Genomic DNA, 20,774 nt, shown 5'->3' with positions numbered 1-20,774 from the left:
CGCAGACAGATAGACAAGCAGACAGATAGACAAGCAGACAGACACACAGACAGACAGACACACAGACAGACAGACAAGCAGACAGACAGACAAGCAGACAGATAGACAAGCAGACAGATAGACAAGAAGATAGACAGACAAGCAGACAGATAGACAAGCAGACAGATAGACAAGCAGACAGACAGACGACAGCAGACAGATAGACAGAGCAGACAGATAGACAAGCAGACAGATAGACAGAGCAGACAGACAGACAGCAGCATTGACAAATAGACATCAGCTAGACAGATAGACAGCAGACAGACAGACAGACAGCAGACTGACAGACAGACAGCAGATTGACAGACAGACAGCAGACTGACAGACAGACAGCAGATTGACAGACAGACAGCAGATTGACAGACAGACAGCAGATTGACAGACAGACACCAGACTGACAGACAGACAGCAGACTGACAGACAGACAGCAGATTGACAGACAGACAGCAGATTGACAGACAGACAGCAGATTGACAGATAGACAGCAAACAGACAGATAGACAGCAGATTGACAGACAGACAGCAGATTGACAGACAGACATCAGCTTGACAGATAGACAGCAGACAGACAGACAGACAGCAGACTGACAGACAGACAGCAGATTGACAGACAGACAGCAGACTGACAGACAGACAGCAGATTGACAGACAGACAGCAGATTGACAGACAGACAGCAGACTGACAGACAGACAGACAGACAGCAGACAGACAGACAAGCAGACAGAGAGACAAGCAGACAGATAGACAAGAAGATAGACAGACAAGCAGAAAGATAGACAAGCAGACAGATAGACAAGCAGACATACAGACAAGCAGACAAATAGACAAGCAGACAGATAGACAAGCAGACAGATAGACAAGCAGACAGATAGACAAGCAGACAGATAGACAAGCAGACAGACAGACAAGCAGACAGATAGACAAGCAGACAGATAGACAAGCAGACAGACAGACAAGCAGACAGACAGACAAGCAGACAGATAGACAAGCAGACAGACAGACAAGCAGACAGATAGACAAGCAGACAGGGAAGGAGGAGAAGAGCAGAGAGGGAGTGTGTGACTCAGAGAGAGGAGGAGAAAAGTCACTGTCTCTAATTTATCTGCAAAGGCACTAATAGTGACCTGAATGACTGCACCAATTACTGCTGTTTTTCTCACACACTCATACATTACACACATCACCAAATCATTGAAACTTTCTTCTGAAGCGTATTGCATACAGGGGCAGACTTATATTTTCTTGCAGATTACTTTTTTATGCGTTTGGAAGAGTCACCGCCTTTTCGCCTGTGCATTGCAACTTGACTTAATATTCCTCTGACTCGCTGCCTTCATCACTGAATAATGCTATGAATATTTATAGTTTAGTAAGTCTGGAACTATCTTCATAACTAAGCCTGGTTTGGTCCTGATATGTAGCTAGTGATGAATTCTTCTGCAGTCATTGAGGCTTATCCATGCTGCAGCAGCATTACACAGACACACCCTAATAAGACTCAGAGACTAGGTCAGGATGAGGGGAACTCTCTTCCACTGGAAGAGACAATATGCTAAGTCATGACATTCACTACAGACCGTTGCAATGCAGGAGAGAAGACACTAAACAGTGTTATTATTTTTTTCAAAACGCCTGGAGGCTAAAGGCAGTGCAAGTGTAGTCCATTATAAACATACAGGCACTCACATACACTTGTCTGGAGGTGAAACAGACAGCGCTGGTGTACTTTATCATCCAAGCGTTGTCCTGTCCGTTCACTGTCAGACTGTATTTAAATAAACATGATTTGGCTCTGTTGGAGTTATTAATATAACAGCTGTATCTGTGTCTTACACACACACACACACACACACACACACACACACACACACACACACACACACACACACACACACACACACACACACACACACACACACACACACACACACACACACACACACACACACACACACACACGCGCTCGTGCAATAGACAGCGTTTAACATCTCTGTCTATCTTTGAATTGTATAACACTGTTGAGACAGATTTTCATCACAAAACATGATATGCTAATGCATTTCTCTCCCTTCTTTTCCCTCCCTCCCTCCCTCCCTCCCTCCCTCCCTCCCTCCCTCTGCAGGTTGTTTTCAGCTATGTAACGTGTTTCGTCAGAACATGGAGATCGACCAGTGTCTGCTGGAGTCTCTCCCGTTTGGCCAGCGCCAGCGGCTGGTCAGGAGAATGCGCTGCGACCAAATAAGGGCGTACTACGAGCGGGAGAAGACCCTGCAGAAACCGGGAGGCGGAGGCGGAGGCGGAGTCAAGGTCAAAGCCCCGCCCACCAGCCACAGGAAGAGGCACCGCATTCGCTTCAGCCTCGGTGATGTCATAACGGACGCCATCATACGGCACGATGACAAAGAAGGTGGGTGTGTTTATTTCTGTGTGTTTGAGGGCGGGAGGGGAGAGAGAGGGAGGGGAGTGTTAGCTACACTCTTTGAAAAAAGGGTTCCATAATGGTTCTTTGGCTGTTCCAATAGGAACCCTCTTTGGTTCCATGTAGAAGGTCCTACAGCCGAAGAACCATTTTAGGTTCTAGTTAGCATACTCCCACTTGAGTGTTAAAGCTAGTTTTGATCTATTTACAGGGTTAATATCTATCAGCAAAACTGTTCTAGATTTGTGAAGCCGATGGCATCATATATGAGTTCAATAAGATTCCATTTGAACTATTGAGTTCTGACAGTTCTATGAGCTTTGAAGCAGTGCAAACAGGCAGTGGAGGGTTTCAGCTTGTGAGTAGTACTGTAGTACTGAGCAGCACTGAGTAGTACTGAGTAGTACTGAGTAGTACTGAGTAGCACTGAGTAGCACTGAGTAGCACTGGCTACATGAGACCTATTGTCTCTGCACTTACATCATTCTCTGCAAGGCGGGGGACCCTTTCAAACACACACACAGACAGACAATTGTCTAGTCTGCATGGTTTGGGTTAACTCTCCTCACCCATCCCTACAGTACATACCTACAACAATGAAACAGACCTCGTAGCGTCATCATCATCATCTCTCTCTCTCTCTCTCTCTCTCTCTCTCTCTCTCTCTCTCTCTCTCTCTCTCTCTCTCTCTCTCTCTCTCTCTCTCCTCTCTCTCTCTCTCTCTCCTCTCTCTCTCTCTCTCTCTCTCTCTCTCCTCTCTCTCTCTCTCCTCTCTCTCTCTCTCTCTCTCTCTCTCTCTCTCTCTCTCTCTCTCTCTCTCTCTCTCTCTCTCTCTCTCTCTCTCTCTCTCTCTTTGTATTCTGTTCCTCCTTCAATATTCTCTTAATTCGCTCTCCCGAGATTCAGTTGCTAATCAGTATTCTGCTGAGAGTGAGTGAGTGTGTGTGTGTGTGTGTATCTGTGTTTGTGTGTGTGTATGTGTGTCTCTGTGTGTGTCTCTGTGTGTGTGTCTCTGTGTGTGTGTGTGTGTGTGTGTGTGTGTGTGTGTGTGTGTCTCTGTGTGTGTGTCTCTGTGTGTGTGTCTCTTTGTGTGTGTCTATGTGTGTGTCTCTGTGTGTGTGTCTCTGTGTGTGTGTCTATGTGTGTGTCTCTGTGTGTGTGTCTCTGTGTGTGTGTCTCTGTGTGTGTGTCTCTGTGTGTGTGTCTCTGTGTGTGTGTCTCTGTGTGTGTCTCTGTGTGTGTGTGTGTGTGTGTGTGTGTGTGTTCAGCAGCTGGGAAATGGCAGATGGATGTGTTAAGGGTGAGGAGTGGCCATTTGCTTTACAGTATTAGCTCATTCTTCACACAGGCTAGTCAGGACACTAACTCCTTCAGACAGACAGACAGACAGACAGACAGACAGACAGACAGACAGACAGACAGACAGACAGACAGACAGACAGACACACACACACTGTTTCTGCCTGAGACTTTGCAGCGAGGATTAGCAGTACCGGTATTCTGACTGTAGTCTAACTCTCCAGGACAGTTGGGCAGATTTACTTTTTGCCTGGTGTGTGTCTGTGTGTGTCTGTGCGTGTGACTGTGTGTGTGTATTCGTGCGCGTGTCTCCGTGCTTGTATGTCTGTGTGTGTCTGGAACCCCCCATTCTAACCACTAAGAGTTTCCTTATTAGGGATTCTGCCGAGGCCTCAGAGGGGAGAGAGGGAGCTCTTTTGAGCCTGACTCTAAATCAGGCAGGGATCTGAGGGAGAGTTAGAGACTACCATTAAAGCCACAGGCCCATATACACAGAACTGCAGTCAAACACACTGTATGTCTTCATGAAGTATCATTACTACTGAATACTCCATGAGGCTCAGGGGAGACTTGCTGCGTTTGCTATAGAAACACATTTATCTCACTATGGCCTCCTCTCTTCCTCTTTCTCTCTCTTCTCTCTCTACTTCATTTCCCTTAATCATTCTCTCTCTTTCTTCATCTCTCTCTCTCTTTCTTCCTCTTTCTGTGACTACCCTTTCTCTCCATCCCTCCCTTATCTCTCTATCCACCCATGCTCTTGAATTGCCAGCCGTTTTCCCAGCTGCCCTGTCTGACCTCCCAGCAGCCATTGCAGGTTACTATGCTAATCTCCCTCCTTTGGCTGCCAATGAGCTTCAGTTGGGGTCCTTGAGAGCAGCTGGTGTGCCCATGCCACTGCTCAACAGAAACCTGCCCTTTGACTGGACATGAATCGCCACTGTTTACCCCCGACTAGAAAGCCTAATCACCATTTCAACAGCATGATAGAAGACTGGCACAAGACTGGCTGTCGTTATGGTGGGTATAGTCATCTGCCAACCAGAGGTCTGACTAACTAGACTTGGAACACTCACGGCCAGGTTGCTCAGTGTTGTTAGAATAAGGAATTAGAAATAGTAAGAATAGTCATTTTAAAAGGATCTCTATGGTGTTGGACAAGATGTTGTACTGCAGTCTGGATGTTCCATGGATAGGCTACATTCAGTGTAGAAGGTTACGTGATGAATAGTCTAATTGGACTCCATTGGACTGAATTGCATGTTTGTTGTTGCTGCTATTAGTGTATCTTTGATGCTCCTACGTTCATCTTTGGTCTGTTGACTACCTACTCCTTATTAAGAGAAACAGTGTCATTCTGTCTGTGTGGTGTTACTTGGAGGCAATGTGTCTCTGTTCGTCTGTGCCAATTACTGTGTGGGAATTTACAGTAGTGCTTTGCAGAATGTTTCTGGCTCCATCCAACTTCATTCCATATCCATTTATATGCAGGGAACATGTTCGCCTCAGGACAGCTTCTTCCGAGGAGGGATCGGGGAACATTTCTGGAATTTCATCCTTGGCAAAATCCTTAATCATTTTTGGAGTGGATGAAATGTGTAAATACACCCCATGTGGAAAGGCCTAGGGGTGCATATGAGGAGGTAATTTAGGGGGCTTGCTTTTGCCAAGCTTCCCAAACCCTGTAAAACCGGAATACTGGACTCAGCGCAAAACATGAGGAGGTGGGAGGATGTGTAGAAAACAAATATATGCTTGGTATTCCACAGGGACCTCAGCTCAGCCTGTTGTTCTTAGTGATGAGATCAGCTCCTCTGTTCTGGAGATGATGGTTAGAAATACAACACTCATAGTTGAATGTAGCTGATTGGGTTTTCACTTTGCTTTATTTTGCGAATGCCTTTTCTGGTGGTGAATCTCTCATTGAAGTGAAAAGCCATGAAATGACAGCGATAGACTGTCCAAACGGTTTATCTAGCCACAGCGAGCCATGGGGATATTATGATGCATGACTGTGCAGTGTCTGTGGTATGAATGTCTTCTGCATTAGATGTGTTAGGTCCTTGTCATAAACACCCCACCTCCCTCTGTAATTACTTTTATTTTTGAATTTTCGGCATCATTCGTTCTTGATTGATACAGTATTGGCCACTGAACCAATAGAGTTGAGAAAACAACAGCTTGTAACGTGACTCGTTAACATTTGAAGGACGCAGTGTATGTGTTTGGCATCTCTCTCTTTCTCTCTCTCCGTCTGTTTCTCTATCTGAATTAAACTTAGTCAGTATGGAGCTGGCTTTGGGCACAGATTCACAGATAGACTAGAAACACACTCTGCTGACGAGGCAGGATGGTAATAAGAGATCGACACACACACACTCACACCCGCACAAAACACCCACCCACACACACGCCTTATCAGCAATCACTGGCAGAATATCACATGGAAGCAGATAGGAAAACAAAGAGGGACAGCGAGGGGAGGAGGTGATGTGGAGCGCGGTAAAGAGATTGAATGGGGAAAATGTGAAAGGGGAGGAGAGAGGGCTATGAGATCAAATAAGTAGAGAGTGAGAAACAAAGACAAGGAAACATCTGGGAGGAATGAATGAGAAGAAAAAGAGACAAAGACAGACTGAAGCCCTATTTATCAGCCTGATTCCTCCCTGCCATATGTAAACGGGGACTTGCATGCGTAGTGACATTTGGTGAAATTGCCTTTCTAAAGTCATCTCTTAACATCATCAGTGGAAGGCACGGCTGTGACCGGAGCATCTGTTCCCCTTCAGAGGCATGGAACCCCAAATCAATTCCCATCATGTTGTTACTGTACCATTCCAGAATGATATGGAATATTCCAAGCTGGGGTGTGATTGGTATATAGCTGTTGTATTGAGCTGATATTGGATGTTACATTCCCAGCAAGCATCATATCTCTGATGAGATTGAGTCTATACTAATGATTTGTATTCTCTTATATGAGGTTAGAATGGGGTCTGGTAGAGAGATACACTACATGACCAAAAGTATGTGCTCGTTGAACATCTCATCCTAAATCATGGGCATTAATATGGAGTTGGTCCCCCCTTTCCTGCTATAACTGCCTCTACTCTTCTGGGAAGGCTTTCCACTAGATGTTGGAACATTGATGTGGGGACTTGCTTCCATTCAGCCACAAGAGCATTAGTGAGGGCGGGCACAGTTATAGGCGATTAGGCCTGGCTCGCAGTTGGCATTCCAATGCATCCCAAAGGTACTCGATGGGGTTAAGGTCAGGGCTCTTGTGCAGGCCAGTCAAGTTCTTCCACACCGATTTTGACAAACCATTTGTGTATGGACCTCACGTTGTGCACGGGGACATTGTCCTGCTGAAACAGGAAAGGGCCTTCCCCAAACTGCCACAAAGATGGAAGCACAGAATCGACCAGAATGGGATTGTATGTTGTAGCGTTAACATTTCTCTTCAGTGTAACTAAGGGGCCTAGACTAAACCATGAAAAACAGCCACAGACCACTATTCCTCTTCCAACCAATTTTTCAGTTGGCACCATGCATTCGGGCAGGTAGTGTTCTCCTGGCATCCACCAAACCCAGGTTCGTCCGTCGGACTGCCAGACTGTAAAGCATTTGCCGGTCCCATTCTGTGAGTTTGTGTGGCCTTCCTCTTAGCGGCTGAGCCGTTGTTGCTCCTAGACGGTTCTACTTCACAATCACAGCACTTACAGTTGACTGGGGCAGCTCTAGCAGGGCAGGCATTTGATGAACTGACTTGTTGGAAAGGTGGCATCCTATGACAGTGTGACATTGAAAGTCAGTCTTCAGTAAGGCCATTCTACTGCCAATGGTTGTCTATGGAGATTGCAGGGTTGTGTGCTCGATTTTATACACCTGTCAGCAACGGGAAATACACTCATTTGAAGGGGTGTCCACATACTTTTGTATATGTAGTGTATAGATATTACCTGGGTATGACAGAGTGGCTCTCTCCGCAGCTGCAGTTAACACCTGATAATCATAATCTAGTCTTTGTGTCTCAATGTCTATAGACACCTGTTTAATATTAGCTCATCTACCCTTTGTTACTCCATATGATCTAACCCAAAGAAGATGTTTTAATATCAGATTTATTCATCGTGATGACATCATTATGTGATTGTGTTGTCATTGATTTATTAGTTAGATTTCATCACACATCATATCAGAGTTTGATAATGGTTGAAATTCTTTTTCATTGTTTGCACTAATACTGTACAGTAGCATCAGCATCAGTGTGTGGGTGGGTGTCGTGCCGTGCAAGCATTACACGTTCAACTGAGACGTCCTGTCGCTTAATTAAGACAAGTGTGATTACATGTGGGAAGGAGTGACATATCTTTCACAATCTGAAGAAGGGAAATCACCCTCTCTCATCCTCCTCCTTCTCCCCTCTCCCTACTCTCCTCCTGTCTTCACCTCTCCTCCTCTCTCCCTACTTTCCTCCCCCTCTCTCCCTCTTCTTCCTCATCATCTCTCCCTCCTCTCCTCTTCCCTCCCTCCCTCCTCTCCTCCTCCTCCTCTCTAGCTCCTCTCGCACTCCTCCTTCTCTTCTCTCCCTCCTCTCCTCCTCTCTCCCTCCTCTCTCCCTCTTCTCTCCATCCTCTCCTCCTCTCTCCCTCTTCTCTCCATCCTCTCCTCCTCCTCCTCTCTCCCTCCTATCCTCCTCTCTCCCTCCTCTCTCCCTCTTCTCTCCATCCTCTCCTCCTCCTCCTCCTCTCTCTCTCCTCTCCTCCTCTCTCCCTCCTCTCTCCCTCTTCTCTCCATCCTCTCCTCCTCCTCCTCCTCTCTCCCTCCTATCCTCCTCTCTCCCTCCTCTCTCCCTCTTCTCTCCATCCTCTCCTCCTCCTCCTCCTCCTCTCTCTCTCCTCTCCTCCTCTCTCCCTCCTCTCTCCCTCTTCTCCCCATCCTCTCCTCCTCCTCCTCCTCTCTCCCTCTCTACCTCCTCTCTCCCTCCTCTCTCCCTCCTCTCCTCCTCTCTCCCTCTTCTCTCCATCCTCTCCTCCTCTCTCCCTCCTCTCCTCCTCTCTCCCTCCTCTCTCCCTCCTCTCTCCATCCTCTCCTCCTCTTCCTCCTCCTCTCTCCCTCCTCTCCTCCTCCTCTTGACTCTGTCCTTTATTGATCAACAGGTATAGATCTAAACAGACAGACAGACATGCAGTGTGTAGTCTAGCACCAGTACCACTGTGTCTGTAATCAGCTCTCTGAGATTGAAGGAGGTAGAAGCACTAATAGCATCCGCTGTCAGGGATTCATGTCTTCATCACCTCAGAGTTTAGCACCACACACACCTTTGTAAAGACAAATAGCCTACATTCACAGTTGCACTAATTGCATGTCAGGTTGGCATTTATTAGGATGACTCATGTACCAGAGACAGCTCTGCAGAGTGGTCACTAGTGGGAACAGCCACAAAGTCATAAAATCAGATTTTAAACAAGACAATCTGGACCCTCTCTTTCTAAAATTATCTGCTGAAATTGTTGCAACCCCTACTACTAGCCTGTTCAAACTCTCTTTCGTACCGTCTGAGATTGAAAAAGATTGGTAAGCTGCCGGGATCATCCTCCTCTTCAAAGGGGGAAACACAGACCCAAACTGCTACAGACCTGTATCTATCCTACCCTGCCTTTCAAAGGTCTTCGAAAGCCAAGTTAACAAACAGATTCCCGACTATTTCGAATCCCACCATACCTTCTCCGTTATGCAATCTGGTTTCACAGCTGGTCATGGGTGCACCTCAGCCACGCTCAAGGTCCTAAACGATATCATAACTGCCATCGATAAGAAACATTACTGTGCAGCCGTTTTCATCGACCTGGCTAAGGCTTTCGACTCTGTCAATCACCACATTCTAATCGGCAGACTAAAGAGCCTGATTTCTCAAATTACTGCCTCACCTGGTTCACCAACTGCTTCTCTGATAGAGTTCAGTGTGTCAAATTGGACAGCCTGTTGTCCGGACCTCTGGCAGTCTCTAACGGGGTGCCACAGGGTTCAATTCTCGGGCCGACTCTCTTCTCTGTATACATTCATGATGTCGCTCTTGCTGCTGGTGAGTCTCTGATCCACCTCTACGCAGACGATACCATTCTGTATACTTCTGGCCCTTCTTTGGACACTGTGTTAACTAACCTCCAGATGATCTTCAATGCCATACAACTCTCCTTCCGCGGCCTCCAACTGCTCTTAAATGCAAGTAAAACTAAATGCATGCTCTTCAACTGATCGCTGCCTGCACCCGCCCGCCCGTCCAGCATCACTACTCTGGATGGTTCTGACTTAGAATATGTGGACAACTACAAATACCTAGGTGTCTGGCTAGACTGTAAACTCTCCTTCCAGACTCACATTAAGCATCTCCAATCCAAAATTAAATCTAGAATCGGCTTCCTATTTCGCAACAAAGCATCCTTCACTCATGCTGCCAAACACACCCTAGTAAAACTGACCATCCTACCAATCCTCGACTTCGGCGATGTCATTTACAATATAGCCTCCAAAACCGTACTCAACAAATTGGATGTAGTCTATCGCAGTGCCATCCGTTTTGTCACCAAAGCCCCATATACTACCCACCACTGCGACCTGTATGCTCTCGTTGGCTGACCCTCGCTTCATACTCATTGCCAAACCCACTGTTCCAGGTCATCTACAAGTCTCTCTTAGGTAAAGCCCTGCCTTATCTCAGCTCACTGGTCACCATAGCAGCACCCACCCGTAGCACAGGCTCCAGCAGGTATATCTCACTAGTCACCCCCAAAGCCAATTCCTCTTTTGGCAGCCTCTCCTTCCAGTTCTCTGCTTGCCAATGACTGTAACGAACTGCAAAAATCACTGAAGCTGGAGACTCATATCTCCCTCACTAGCTTTATGCACCAGCTGTTAGAGCAGCTCACAGATCACTGCACCTGTACATAGCCCATCTGTAAATAGCCCATCCAACTACCACATCCCCATACTGTATTTATTTATCTTGCTCCTTTGCACCCCAGTGTCTCCACTTGCACATTCATCTTCTGCACATCAATCACTCCAGTGTCTAATTGGTATATTGTTATTACTTTGTCACCATGGCCTATTTATTGCCTTACCTCCCTTTTCTTACTTCATTTGCACTCACTGTATATAGATTATCTTCAACTGTATTATTGACTGTATGTTTTGTTTATTCCATGTGTAACTCTGTGTTGTTGTATGTGTCAAACTGCTTTGCTATATCTTGGCCAGGTAGCAGTTGTAAATGAGAACTTCTTCTCAACTAGCCTACCTGGTTAAATAAAGGTGAATAGACATTTTTTTTTTTTTACCTAGCCCGAACCTTACCCACACTGCTAACCCTAATGCCTAACCCTAACCTTAAATTAAGCAAATTGTTGTGTTCATGAATTTTACAATACAGACAATTTTGACTTTGCAGCTGGCCCATCTAGCGGAAACCGCCCAGTTCTGCTTCTAGGACAAGATTAATTACAATAAACCTCAGCCTGCAGCTTGAAAACATGGGGTACATACAGCTAGCTTTATTATTGTCCATCTAGAAGATCGTCCTCACCCCCCACACAGCTCTGGTACAGTTCTCTGTCTGTCAGAGCTAGAAGCTGGCTGGTTGTCACTGCCACACATCGATCCCTTTCCCAGGGGTCTTTGTAATGAAAGGTTCTGGTCGTGCTGTGACATTGGGCCAAAACCTCTCTATTGATGTAATGAGAGAGAAAGAGAAAGAGAGAAACCAGCAATCTGTCTCTCAAACAAAAGGCAATGACTGACTCTCTGTGAACCTTGATCTGTTTCCCAAACAAGGAACAGATCAATGTTTTTACCTGCATCTAACCAACGTGTGAATTTAGCCGGATACAGCACTTGAACAACATGAGGAGTGTAGGGATAAGGAAAATAAATACTTGAACTCATTTTTTGTTAGATTTGCTCAGTGCAAATGTAATTTAGATTTAATTTCTTAAAGATGCACTATGCATGAATCGCTCCACCATTTCCTGGTTGCTAAAACTCTAACACTCTATTCCCAAACTGGGGTATGTGCAATGCCCTATTCTCCTCCTCCTCTCTCACTACTCTCCTCCTCCTCCTCTCTCACCACTCTCCTCTTACTCTCCTCCTCCTCTCTCACTACTCTCCTCCTCCTCTCTCACTACTCTCCTCCTCCTCTCTCACTACTCTCCACCTCCTCTCTCACTACTCTCCTCCTCCTCTCTCACCACTCTCCTCTTACTCTCCTCCTCCTCTCTCACTACTCTCCTCCTCCTCCTCTCTCACCACTCTCCTCTTACTCTCCTCCTCCTCTCTCACTACTCTCCTCCTCCTCCTCTCTCACCACTCTCCTCTTACTCTCCTCCTCTCTCACTACTCTCCTCCTCTCTCACCACTCTCCTCTTACTCTCCTCCTCCTCTCTCACTACTCTCCTCCTCCTCCTCTCTCACCACTCTCCTCTTACTCTCCTCCTCCTCTCTCACTACTCTCCTCCTCCTCCTCTCTCACTACTCTCCTCTTACTCTCCTCCTCCTCTCTTGCTACTCTCCTCCTCCTACTCTCTCGCTACTCTCCTCCTCCTCCTCTCTCACTACCCTCCTCTTACTCTCCTCCTCCTCTCTCGCTACTCTCCTCCTCTTACTCTCCTCCTCCTCTCTCACTACTCTCCTCCTCCTCCTCTCTCACCACTCTCCTCTTACTCTCCTCCTCCTCTCTCGCTACTCTCCTCCTACTCTCTCGCTACTCTCCTCCTACTCTCTCCTCTTCCTCTCCTCCTCCATATAAGACAGAGATGGATTGAGTGGGAATTAAAGTGTATTTGGATCCCATCCTCATATTAAATCAAATCAAATGTTATTGGCCACATACACATGGTTAGCAGATGTTTTTGGTCACATACACATGGTTAGCAGATGTTTTTGGTCACATACACATGGTTAGCAACTGTTAATGTGAATGTAGCGAAATGCTTGTGCTTCTAGTTCCGAAAGTGCAGTAATATCTAACAAGTAATCTAACAAATTCCCCAACATGGAGCAGCCTAGATACACCCACTATGTTCCAGTCCCTCTTCCCCTCTCCCTAGAGGCAGAGCTACAGTATAGCTGTATACTTATCATTAAGTCAGCTGACATAGCTCTCAGGGCTGTAGTTGAACATACTGTAATTGTACACCAGTGGCTCGCTAATGTTGTGGAGACTGGAGGGCCTCTGCCAGGTCTGACACATTTTTACATTTACGTTTTAGTCATTTATAGATGCTCCTATCCAGAGCAACTTACAGGAGCAATTAGGGTTAAATAACTTGCTCAAGGGCACATAGACAGATTTTTCACCTAGTCTGCCCGGGGATTTAAACCAGCGACCTTTCGGTTACCGGCCCAACACTCTTAACCGCTAGGCTACCTGCCGACCTATAGTACAAGACAGTCCGCCTGACTGGAATGAGTGGAGACATGTCCCCCTGACTGGAATGAGTGGAGACATGTCCCCCTGATAGGAATGAGTGGAGACATGTTCCCCTGACTGGAATGAGTGGAGACATGTCGCCCTGACTGGAATGAGTGGAGACATGTCCCCCTGACTGGAATGAGTGGAGACATGTTCCCCTGACTGGAATGAGTGGAGACATGTTCCCCTGACTGGAATGAGTGGAGACATGTCCCCCTGACTGGAATGAGTGGAGACATGTTCCCCTGACTGGAATGAGTGGAGTACTGTTCCCCTGACTGGAATGAGTGGAGACATGTTCCCCTGACTGGAATGAGTGGAGACATGTTCCCCTGACTGGAATGAGTGGAGACATGTTCCCCTGACTGGAATGAGTGGAGACATGTCCCCCTGACTGGAATGAGTGGAGACATGTCCCCCTGACTGGAATGAGTGGAGACATTTTCCCCTGACTGGAATGAGTGGAGACATGTCCCCCTGACTGGAATGAGTGGAGACATGTCCCCCTGACTGGAATGAGTGGAGACATGTTACCCTGACTGGAATGAGTGGAGACATGTCCCCCTGACTGGAATGAGTGGAGACATGTTCCCCTGACTGGAATGAGTGGAGACATGTCCCCCTGACTGGAATGAGTGGAGACATGTTCCCCTGACTGGAATGAGTGGAGACATGTCCCCCTGACTGGAATGAGTGGAGACATGTTCCTCTGACTGGAATGAGTGGAGACATGTTCCCCTGACTGGAATGAGTGGAGTACTGTTCCCCTGACTGGAATGAGTGGAGACATGTCCCCCTGACTGGAATGAGTGGAGACATGTCCCCCTGACTGGAATGAGTGGAGACATTTTCCCCTGACTGGAATGAGTGGAGACATGTCCCCCTGACTGGAATGAGTGGAGACATGTCCCCCTGACTGGATTGAGTGGAGACATGTCCCCCTGACTGGAATGAGTGGAGACATGTCCCCCTTACTGGAATGAGTGGAGACATGTCCCCCTGACTGGAATGAGTGGAGACATGTTCCCCTGACTGGAATGAGTGGAGACATGTTCCCCTGACTGGAATGAGTGGAGACATGTCCCCCTGACTGGAATGAGTGGAGACATGTCCCCCTGACTGGAATGAGTGGAGACATGTCCCCCTGACTGGAATGAGTGGAGACATGTTCCCCTGACTGGAATGAGTGGAGACATGTTCCCCTGACTGGAATGAGTGGAGACATGTCCCCCTGACTGGAATGAGTGGAGACATGTTCCCCTGACTGGAATGAGTGGAGACATGTTCCCCTGACTGGAATGAGTGGAGACATGTTCCCCTGACTGGAATGAGTGGAGACATGTCCCCCTGACTGGAATGAGTCTGACTTAGTGTCTACATCCACAGAAATGTGTCTCTATGTCTGATCTGACTCTGCATCTAACTGATTGGGAGACTGTCGAGTCATCAGAAAACTATTCAACTCTGGCATTTGGATTCATACTGCATTCCATTCAGTGTTTGCATTCTGGTTGCATCTGGTAAGAGTTTGGCTGCAGAGAAGGGACTGTATGACAGCCAGTATGTGGTAATCTTTTGGAGGGCTGAAGAGTGGAATATGCTGATGGGGAGGATAGAGTCATAGTTTACTGTGAAGAAGAGTGGATGAAAGACTAAGACTGTAGGGAAGGTCTGGAATTGACTGAGAACATCTAGTGATGTGGTAAACCCTACTGGACTCTCTCGCTCTCCCTCTTGCTCTCCCCCTTGCTCTCGCTCTCGCTCTTTCTCGCTCTCTCTCCCTAAATGTCATTATTCCTCCCTCCCTCCTCTTCTCTCCAGCTCTCTCTCTCTCTCCCTCCACTTCTTCTTTCTTTTCTCTACATTTCCACAACGGCTCCCATCTGGTTGCCATGGAAACTCCACTTATGTCTCCCACAGCTGTTTTGCTGTTTTCCCCAAAATGACAGCCGGTTGTTTCTCTCTCTTTCTCGCCCACTCTCCCTCTGTCTCTTCAGAGCCAAACAGCCCGATGAAACAGAGCACACAGATGAACACGCTAATGCATGGCAAAAGAGCAATAACGTATTTTGCTGCCAAACCACTCTCTGTCTTAGTAGGACTGATAAGCATGTTAATAATGAAGGGAGATTATTGGTTTTTCTGACTGGATATGAGCTGGGCGGTTGGTGTATATGGGATGGAGAAGACATGGTCTTAAAGTGTAGAGATACAGTATAATGGACCACAGCAACACTGAATCAGCATGTCACCCACGTGACTACACATCAACTTTGAGAGCTGGTGTCAGCCAGACTAACACTGAATAGTACCTGTTTATCAATAGTAGAACAGGACAGTGGCTAGGGTTGGCAAATGGACCACTAGTAGAGCAGGCCAGAGAACAGTGTTGATACTTGGACCAATAGGAAAATGGAACATTGGGTGGTGGTGACGTATGGACCAATAGGAAAATGGAACATTGGGTGGTGTTGACGTATGGACCAATAGAGAACGCTGGAAAGTGTTGACATGATCCAATAGAATAAAAAACAGAAAATCCACAATATAGTCCAGCAAACAGCAATTCTCTGTCTGACTGCCCTGAGGGTCAATACAAACTGTAGCTTTTTACTTCTGACCTCTGTTGAGTCACGCCCAATAATGTCCCATAAAAACACACACAGGTCCTTCTGCTGTGTGGTTAACGCTAACAGGCGCTAACAGATGGAATGTCCGACAGACCTGAGGCCGTCCAGCCGGCGCCTGACTGTATCAGTCTCTTATGATAATAATAGTAATGAAATACTAAATAAGATGCAATTTACATGACATTTTAATCATTTAGCAGACAATTTTATCCAGTGCATTCAACTAAAGTAGGTGTCGGGTGATGCGACCACCACATATCACATTGCAAATAAATCCTTATGTTGGGATTAGAAACTAATACTACACTAATGACTCATTGAACACAACAATAATACTGTAACTATTTCATATCAATTGCTCTAGCTCTGTTAAATGAAGCTTGATTACTAACATAGCTGGGATTATATTCCTGAGCTTCAGGCAGGAGTGAGAGAAGGCGTGTGTGAGAGAGAAAGAGCGAGCGAGAGATAATTGTGTTGATTAACTTAATGAAAGCTGTGTTCTTCCTCAGCAACCATTTAAGCTCCATTAAGCACCAAGGAGGTTGCATGTAAATGTGTGTGTGGTGTGTGTGTGCTTGTGTTTCGGTGGCTGTGTACTCATGCCTGCGTGTCTGTGTACTGTATGTGCCTGTGTGTTTATAATTCTTCTATAAACAATTAAGGATCTTCCATTATCAGGAAAAAGGAGAGATTGGTTGGTTGATCAGTGAGGTCCTTACAGTATAGGAATATGACCTAGAGAGAAATTAATGGAGCAGCCTGCAAAGATACTTTGAGGATTTAACTGACCAACAAGTGATCCCACTGATTCTACTGAAACACGCACTGCATGGTCAAACTCTACTGCAGTACTACTGTTAAATTACTGTTACGCTGGTGCTATGTCCTAGCTCAGTTTGACATGTGTGTGTGTGTGTGTGTGTGTGTGTGTGTGTGTGTGTGTGTGTGTGTGTGTGTGTGTGTGTGTGTGTGTGTGTGTGTGTGTGTGTGTGTGTGTGTGTGTGTGTGTGTGTGTGTGTGTGTGTGTGTGTGTGATCATTAAAAACACATTTATTTAGATAATGACCACTTAGGCTAAGCGACCCCATAGGGTTCATCACTAGGGTTCATAGGATGGAAATGGCATGATCACCATGGTAATAACAGTGGTTATTACCCTCACTGCTAACAGCTCTGGTTAAATGATTGTTTAAGAGAATCAGTGAGTTAGTGTGCGTGCAGCTTGCATGACATAGTAGTTTGATGTTTTGCTGAGGGAAGGTCTCCTAATGTTTATTCAGCATCCATCTTGGCTTGTCACTGTTGTTGAGGAAAAATGTCTACAGCCCTCTCTCTCTCTGTCTCTCTCTATGTCCATCTCTCTCAATTCCTCATGCTCTTTGTCTTTTCATCTCCTCCTTTTCTCCCTCTCAATAGAATCATTATAGCTTTGTTTGGGAGTGGTTTGGGAGTGGTTTGGGAGTGTGTTGGGAGTGGATGGGAGTGGTTTGGGAGTGGATGGGAGTGGTTTGGGAGGGGTTTGGAGTGGTTTGGGAGTGTGTTGGGAGTGGTTTGGGAGTGTGTTGGGAGTGGTTTGGGACTGTGTTGGGAGTGGATGGGAGTGGTTTGGGAGGGGTTTGGAGTGGATGGGAGTGGTTTGGGAGTGGTTTGGAGTGGTTTGGGATTGATTTAGGAGTGGTTTGGGGGTGTGGTGGGAGTGGATGGGAGTGGATGGGAGTGGTTTGGGATTGATTTAGGAGTGGTTTGGGGGTGTGTTGGGAGTGGATGGGAGTGGTTTGGGATTGATTTAGGAGTGGTTTGGGGGTGGTTTGGGAGTGTGTTGGGAGTGGATGGGAGTGGATGGGAGTGGTTTGGAGTGGTTTGGGAGTGTGTTGGGAGTGGATGGGAGTGGATGGGAGTGGTTTGGGGGTGGTTTGGGGGTGGTTTGGGAGTGGATGGGAGTGGTTTGGGAGTGGTTTGGGAGTGTGTTGGGAGTGGATGGGAGTGGTTTGGGAGTGGTTTGGGAGTGGTGTGGGATTGATTTAGGAGTGGTTTGGGATTGGGATGGGAGTGTTTTGGGAGTGGTTTGGGAGTGGATGGGAGTGGTTTGGGATTGATTTAAGAGTGGTTTGGGGGTGGTTTGGGGGTGGTTTGGGAGTGGATGGGAGTGGTTTGGGAGTGGTTTGGGAGTGTGTTGGGAGTGGTTTGGGATTGGGATGGGAGTGGTTTGGGATTGGGATGGGAGTGTTTTGGGAGTGGTTTGGGGGTGGTTTGGGGGTGGTTTGGGAGTGGATGGGAGTGGTTTGGGAGTGGTTTGGAGTGGTTTGGGAGTGTGTTGGGAGTGGTTTGGGATTGGGATGGGAGTGGTTTGGGATTGGGATGGGAGTGTTTTGGGAGTGGTTTGGGGGTGGTTTGGGGGTGGTTTGGGAGTGGATGGGAGTGGTTTGGGAGTGGTTTGGAGTGGTTTGGGAGTGGATGGGAGTGGTTTGGGAGTGGTTTGGGAGTGGTTTGGGATTGATTTAGGAGTGGTTTGGAGTGGTTTGGGAGTGGTTTGGGATTGATTTAGGAGTGGTTTGGGAGTGGTTTGGGAGTGGTTTGGGATTGGGATGGGAGTGGTTTGGGATTGGGATGGGAGTGTTTTGGGAGTGGTTTGGGGGTGGTTTTGGAGTGGATGGGAGTGGATGGGAGTGGATGGGAGTGGTTTGGGTGTGGTTTGGGAGTGGTTTGGGATTGGGATGGGATTGATTTAGGAGTGGTTTGGGAGTGGTTTGGGAGTGTGTTGGGATTGCGATGGGATGGGATTGATTTAGGAGTGGTTTGGGATTGGGATGGGATTGATTTAGGAGTGGTTTGGAGTGGTTTGTGAGTGGTTTGGGATTGGTTTGGGATTGGGATGGGATTGATTTAGGAGTGGTTTGGAGTGGTTTGGGATTGGGATGGGAGTGGTTTGGGGGTGGTTTGGGAGTGGATGGGAGTGGATGGGAGTGGATGGGAGTGGTTTGGGAGTGGTTTGGGAGTGGTTTGGGAGTGGTTTGGGAGTGGTTGGGCCAGATCTGTGTGAGTCTTTGATTAAAGGATCAACAGTTCAGTGTTGGTTTTTCAATAGAGTTCAGCTTTTTGTAAAGCAGATCAATGTCTGTGTGAGTACAGTAGAATAAATGGCGGTTTGTAGAGCAGAATGACCAGTTCTGTGTCAGTGTGTGGCGCATGATGTAGTTACTATATTTGTAGTGCAGATCTGTGTCAGTGTGTTAGTGCAGTGCACTCTGGCTTAGTAGAGCTGATGTATTCTGATGTGATGTAAGGGAGTGAGCCATTGTATCCAGGCAGATACTCCACCTCTCACAACTGCTACTGTAATGGTAGTGGGCTCATACACTCTGATACACTCTGACTGACTGACGACTGATAACTGACTAACAGACGATTGATAACTGACTGATGACTGACTGACTGATGACTGATAACTGACTGACTGACCGATGTCTGACTAATGACGGACTGCTTGATAACTAACTGATGACTGGTGACTGACTGATGACTGACTGACTGACTGACTGATAACTGACTGACTGATAACTGAAGACTGACTGACTGATGTCTGACTGATGACTGACTGACTGATGCCTGACTGATTGATAACTGACTGACTAATGCCTGACTGATGTCTGACTGATGACTAACTGATAACTGACTGACTGATAACTGATGACTGACTGACTGACTGATAACTGACTGATGACTGATTGATAACTGACTGACTGATAACTGGCGACTGACTGACTAATGTCTGACTGGTGACTGACTGACTGATGACTGATGACTGACTGAATGATAACTGACTGATGACTGCCTGACTAATGTCTGACTGATAACTGACTGACTGATAACTGGCGACTGACTGACTAATGTCTGACTGATGACTGACTGACTGATGACTGATGACTGACTGAATGATAACTGACTGACTGATGACTGGCGACTGACTGACTAATGTCTGACTGATGACTGACTGACTGATGACTGATGACTGACTGAATGATAACTGACTGACTGATGACTGTCTGATGACTGACTGACTGATGACTGATGACTGACTGAATGATAACTGACTGACTGATGACTGGCTGATGACTGACTGACTGATGACTGACTGACTGACTGATAACTGATTGACTGATGACTAATGACTGATTGATTGACTGAACACTGACTGTCTCATGACTGACTGACTGACTGATGACTGACTGACTGACTGACTGATGACTGACTGACTGACTGATGACTGACTGACTGATAACTGATGACTGACTGATATCTGATTGACTTATATCTGATTGACTGATAACTGATGACTGACTGATGACAGATGACTGACTGATAACTGACTAACTGACTGACTGATGACTGACTTATAACTGACTGAAGACTGGCTGATGACTGACTGACTGATGACTGACTGACTGATAACTGACTGACTCCTCAAGGGCACGTGGAGTACAAACCACACACAGGGGATTATACTGGAGTGCAGGAAGCTGTATTGTGTGTGTGTGTGTGTGTGTGTGTGTGTGTGTGTGTGTGTGTGTGTGTGTGTGTGTGTGTGTGTGTGTGTGTGTGTGTGTGTGTGTGTGTGTGTGTTCGTGCGTGCGTGCGTGCGCGCATGATGTAGTTACTATATTTGTAGTGCAGATCTGTGTCAGTGTGTTAGTGCAGTGCACTCTGGCTTAGTAGAGCTGATGTATTCTGATGTGATGTAAGGGAGTGAGCCATTGTATCCAGGCAGATACTCCACCTCTCACAACTGCTACTGTAATGGTAGTGGGCTCATACACTCTGATACACTCTGACTGACTGACGACTGATAACTGACTAACAGACGATTGATAACTGACTGATGACTGACTGACTGATGACTGATAACTGACT

General features: G+C 46.7%; 1 protein-coding gene across 2 annotated transcripts in view; it reads left to right on the top strand.

Annotated features, from left to right (window-relative positions):
* Positions 1-20,774, top strand: part of LOC129821073 (unconventional myosin-XVI-like) — a 221,471-nt gene that overhangs the window by 55,770 nt on the left and 144,927 nt on the right. For both annotated transcript variants that reach the window (XM_055878332.1, XM_055878333.1), the window contains exon 2: positions 2,163-2,447. In XM_055878332.1, coding sequence (XP_055734307.1) covers positions 2,163-2,447 — 285 coding nt within the window. The remainder of the gene's footprint in view (positions 1-2,162; positions 2,448-20,774) is intronic.

This window comes from Salvelinus fontinalis, chromosome 23 (assembly GCF_029448725.1).
Source record: "Salvelinus fontinalis isolate EN_2023a chromosome 23, ASM2944872v1, whole genome shotgun sequence".
In the NCBI taxonomy this organism is placed as follows: domain Eukaryota; kingdom Metazoa; phylum Chordata; class Actinopteri; order Salmoniformes; family Salmonidae; genus Salvelinus; species Salvelinus fontinalis.
Note: the sequence above shows the minus strand (reverse complement) of the source record. Positions and strands in the feature narration are given on the sequence as shown.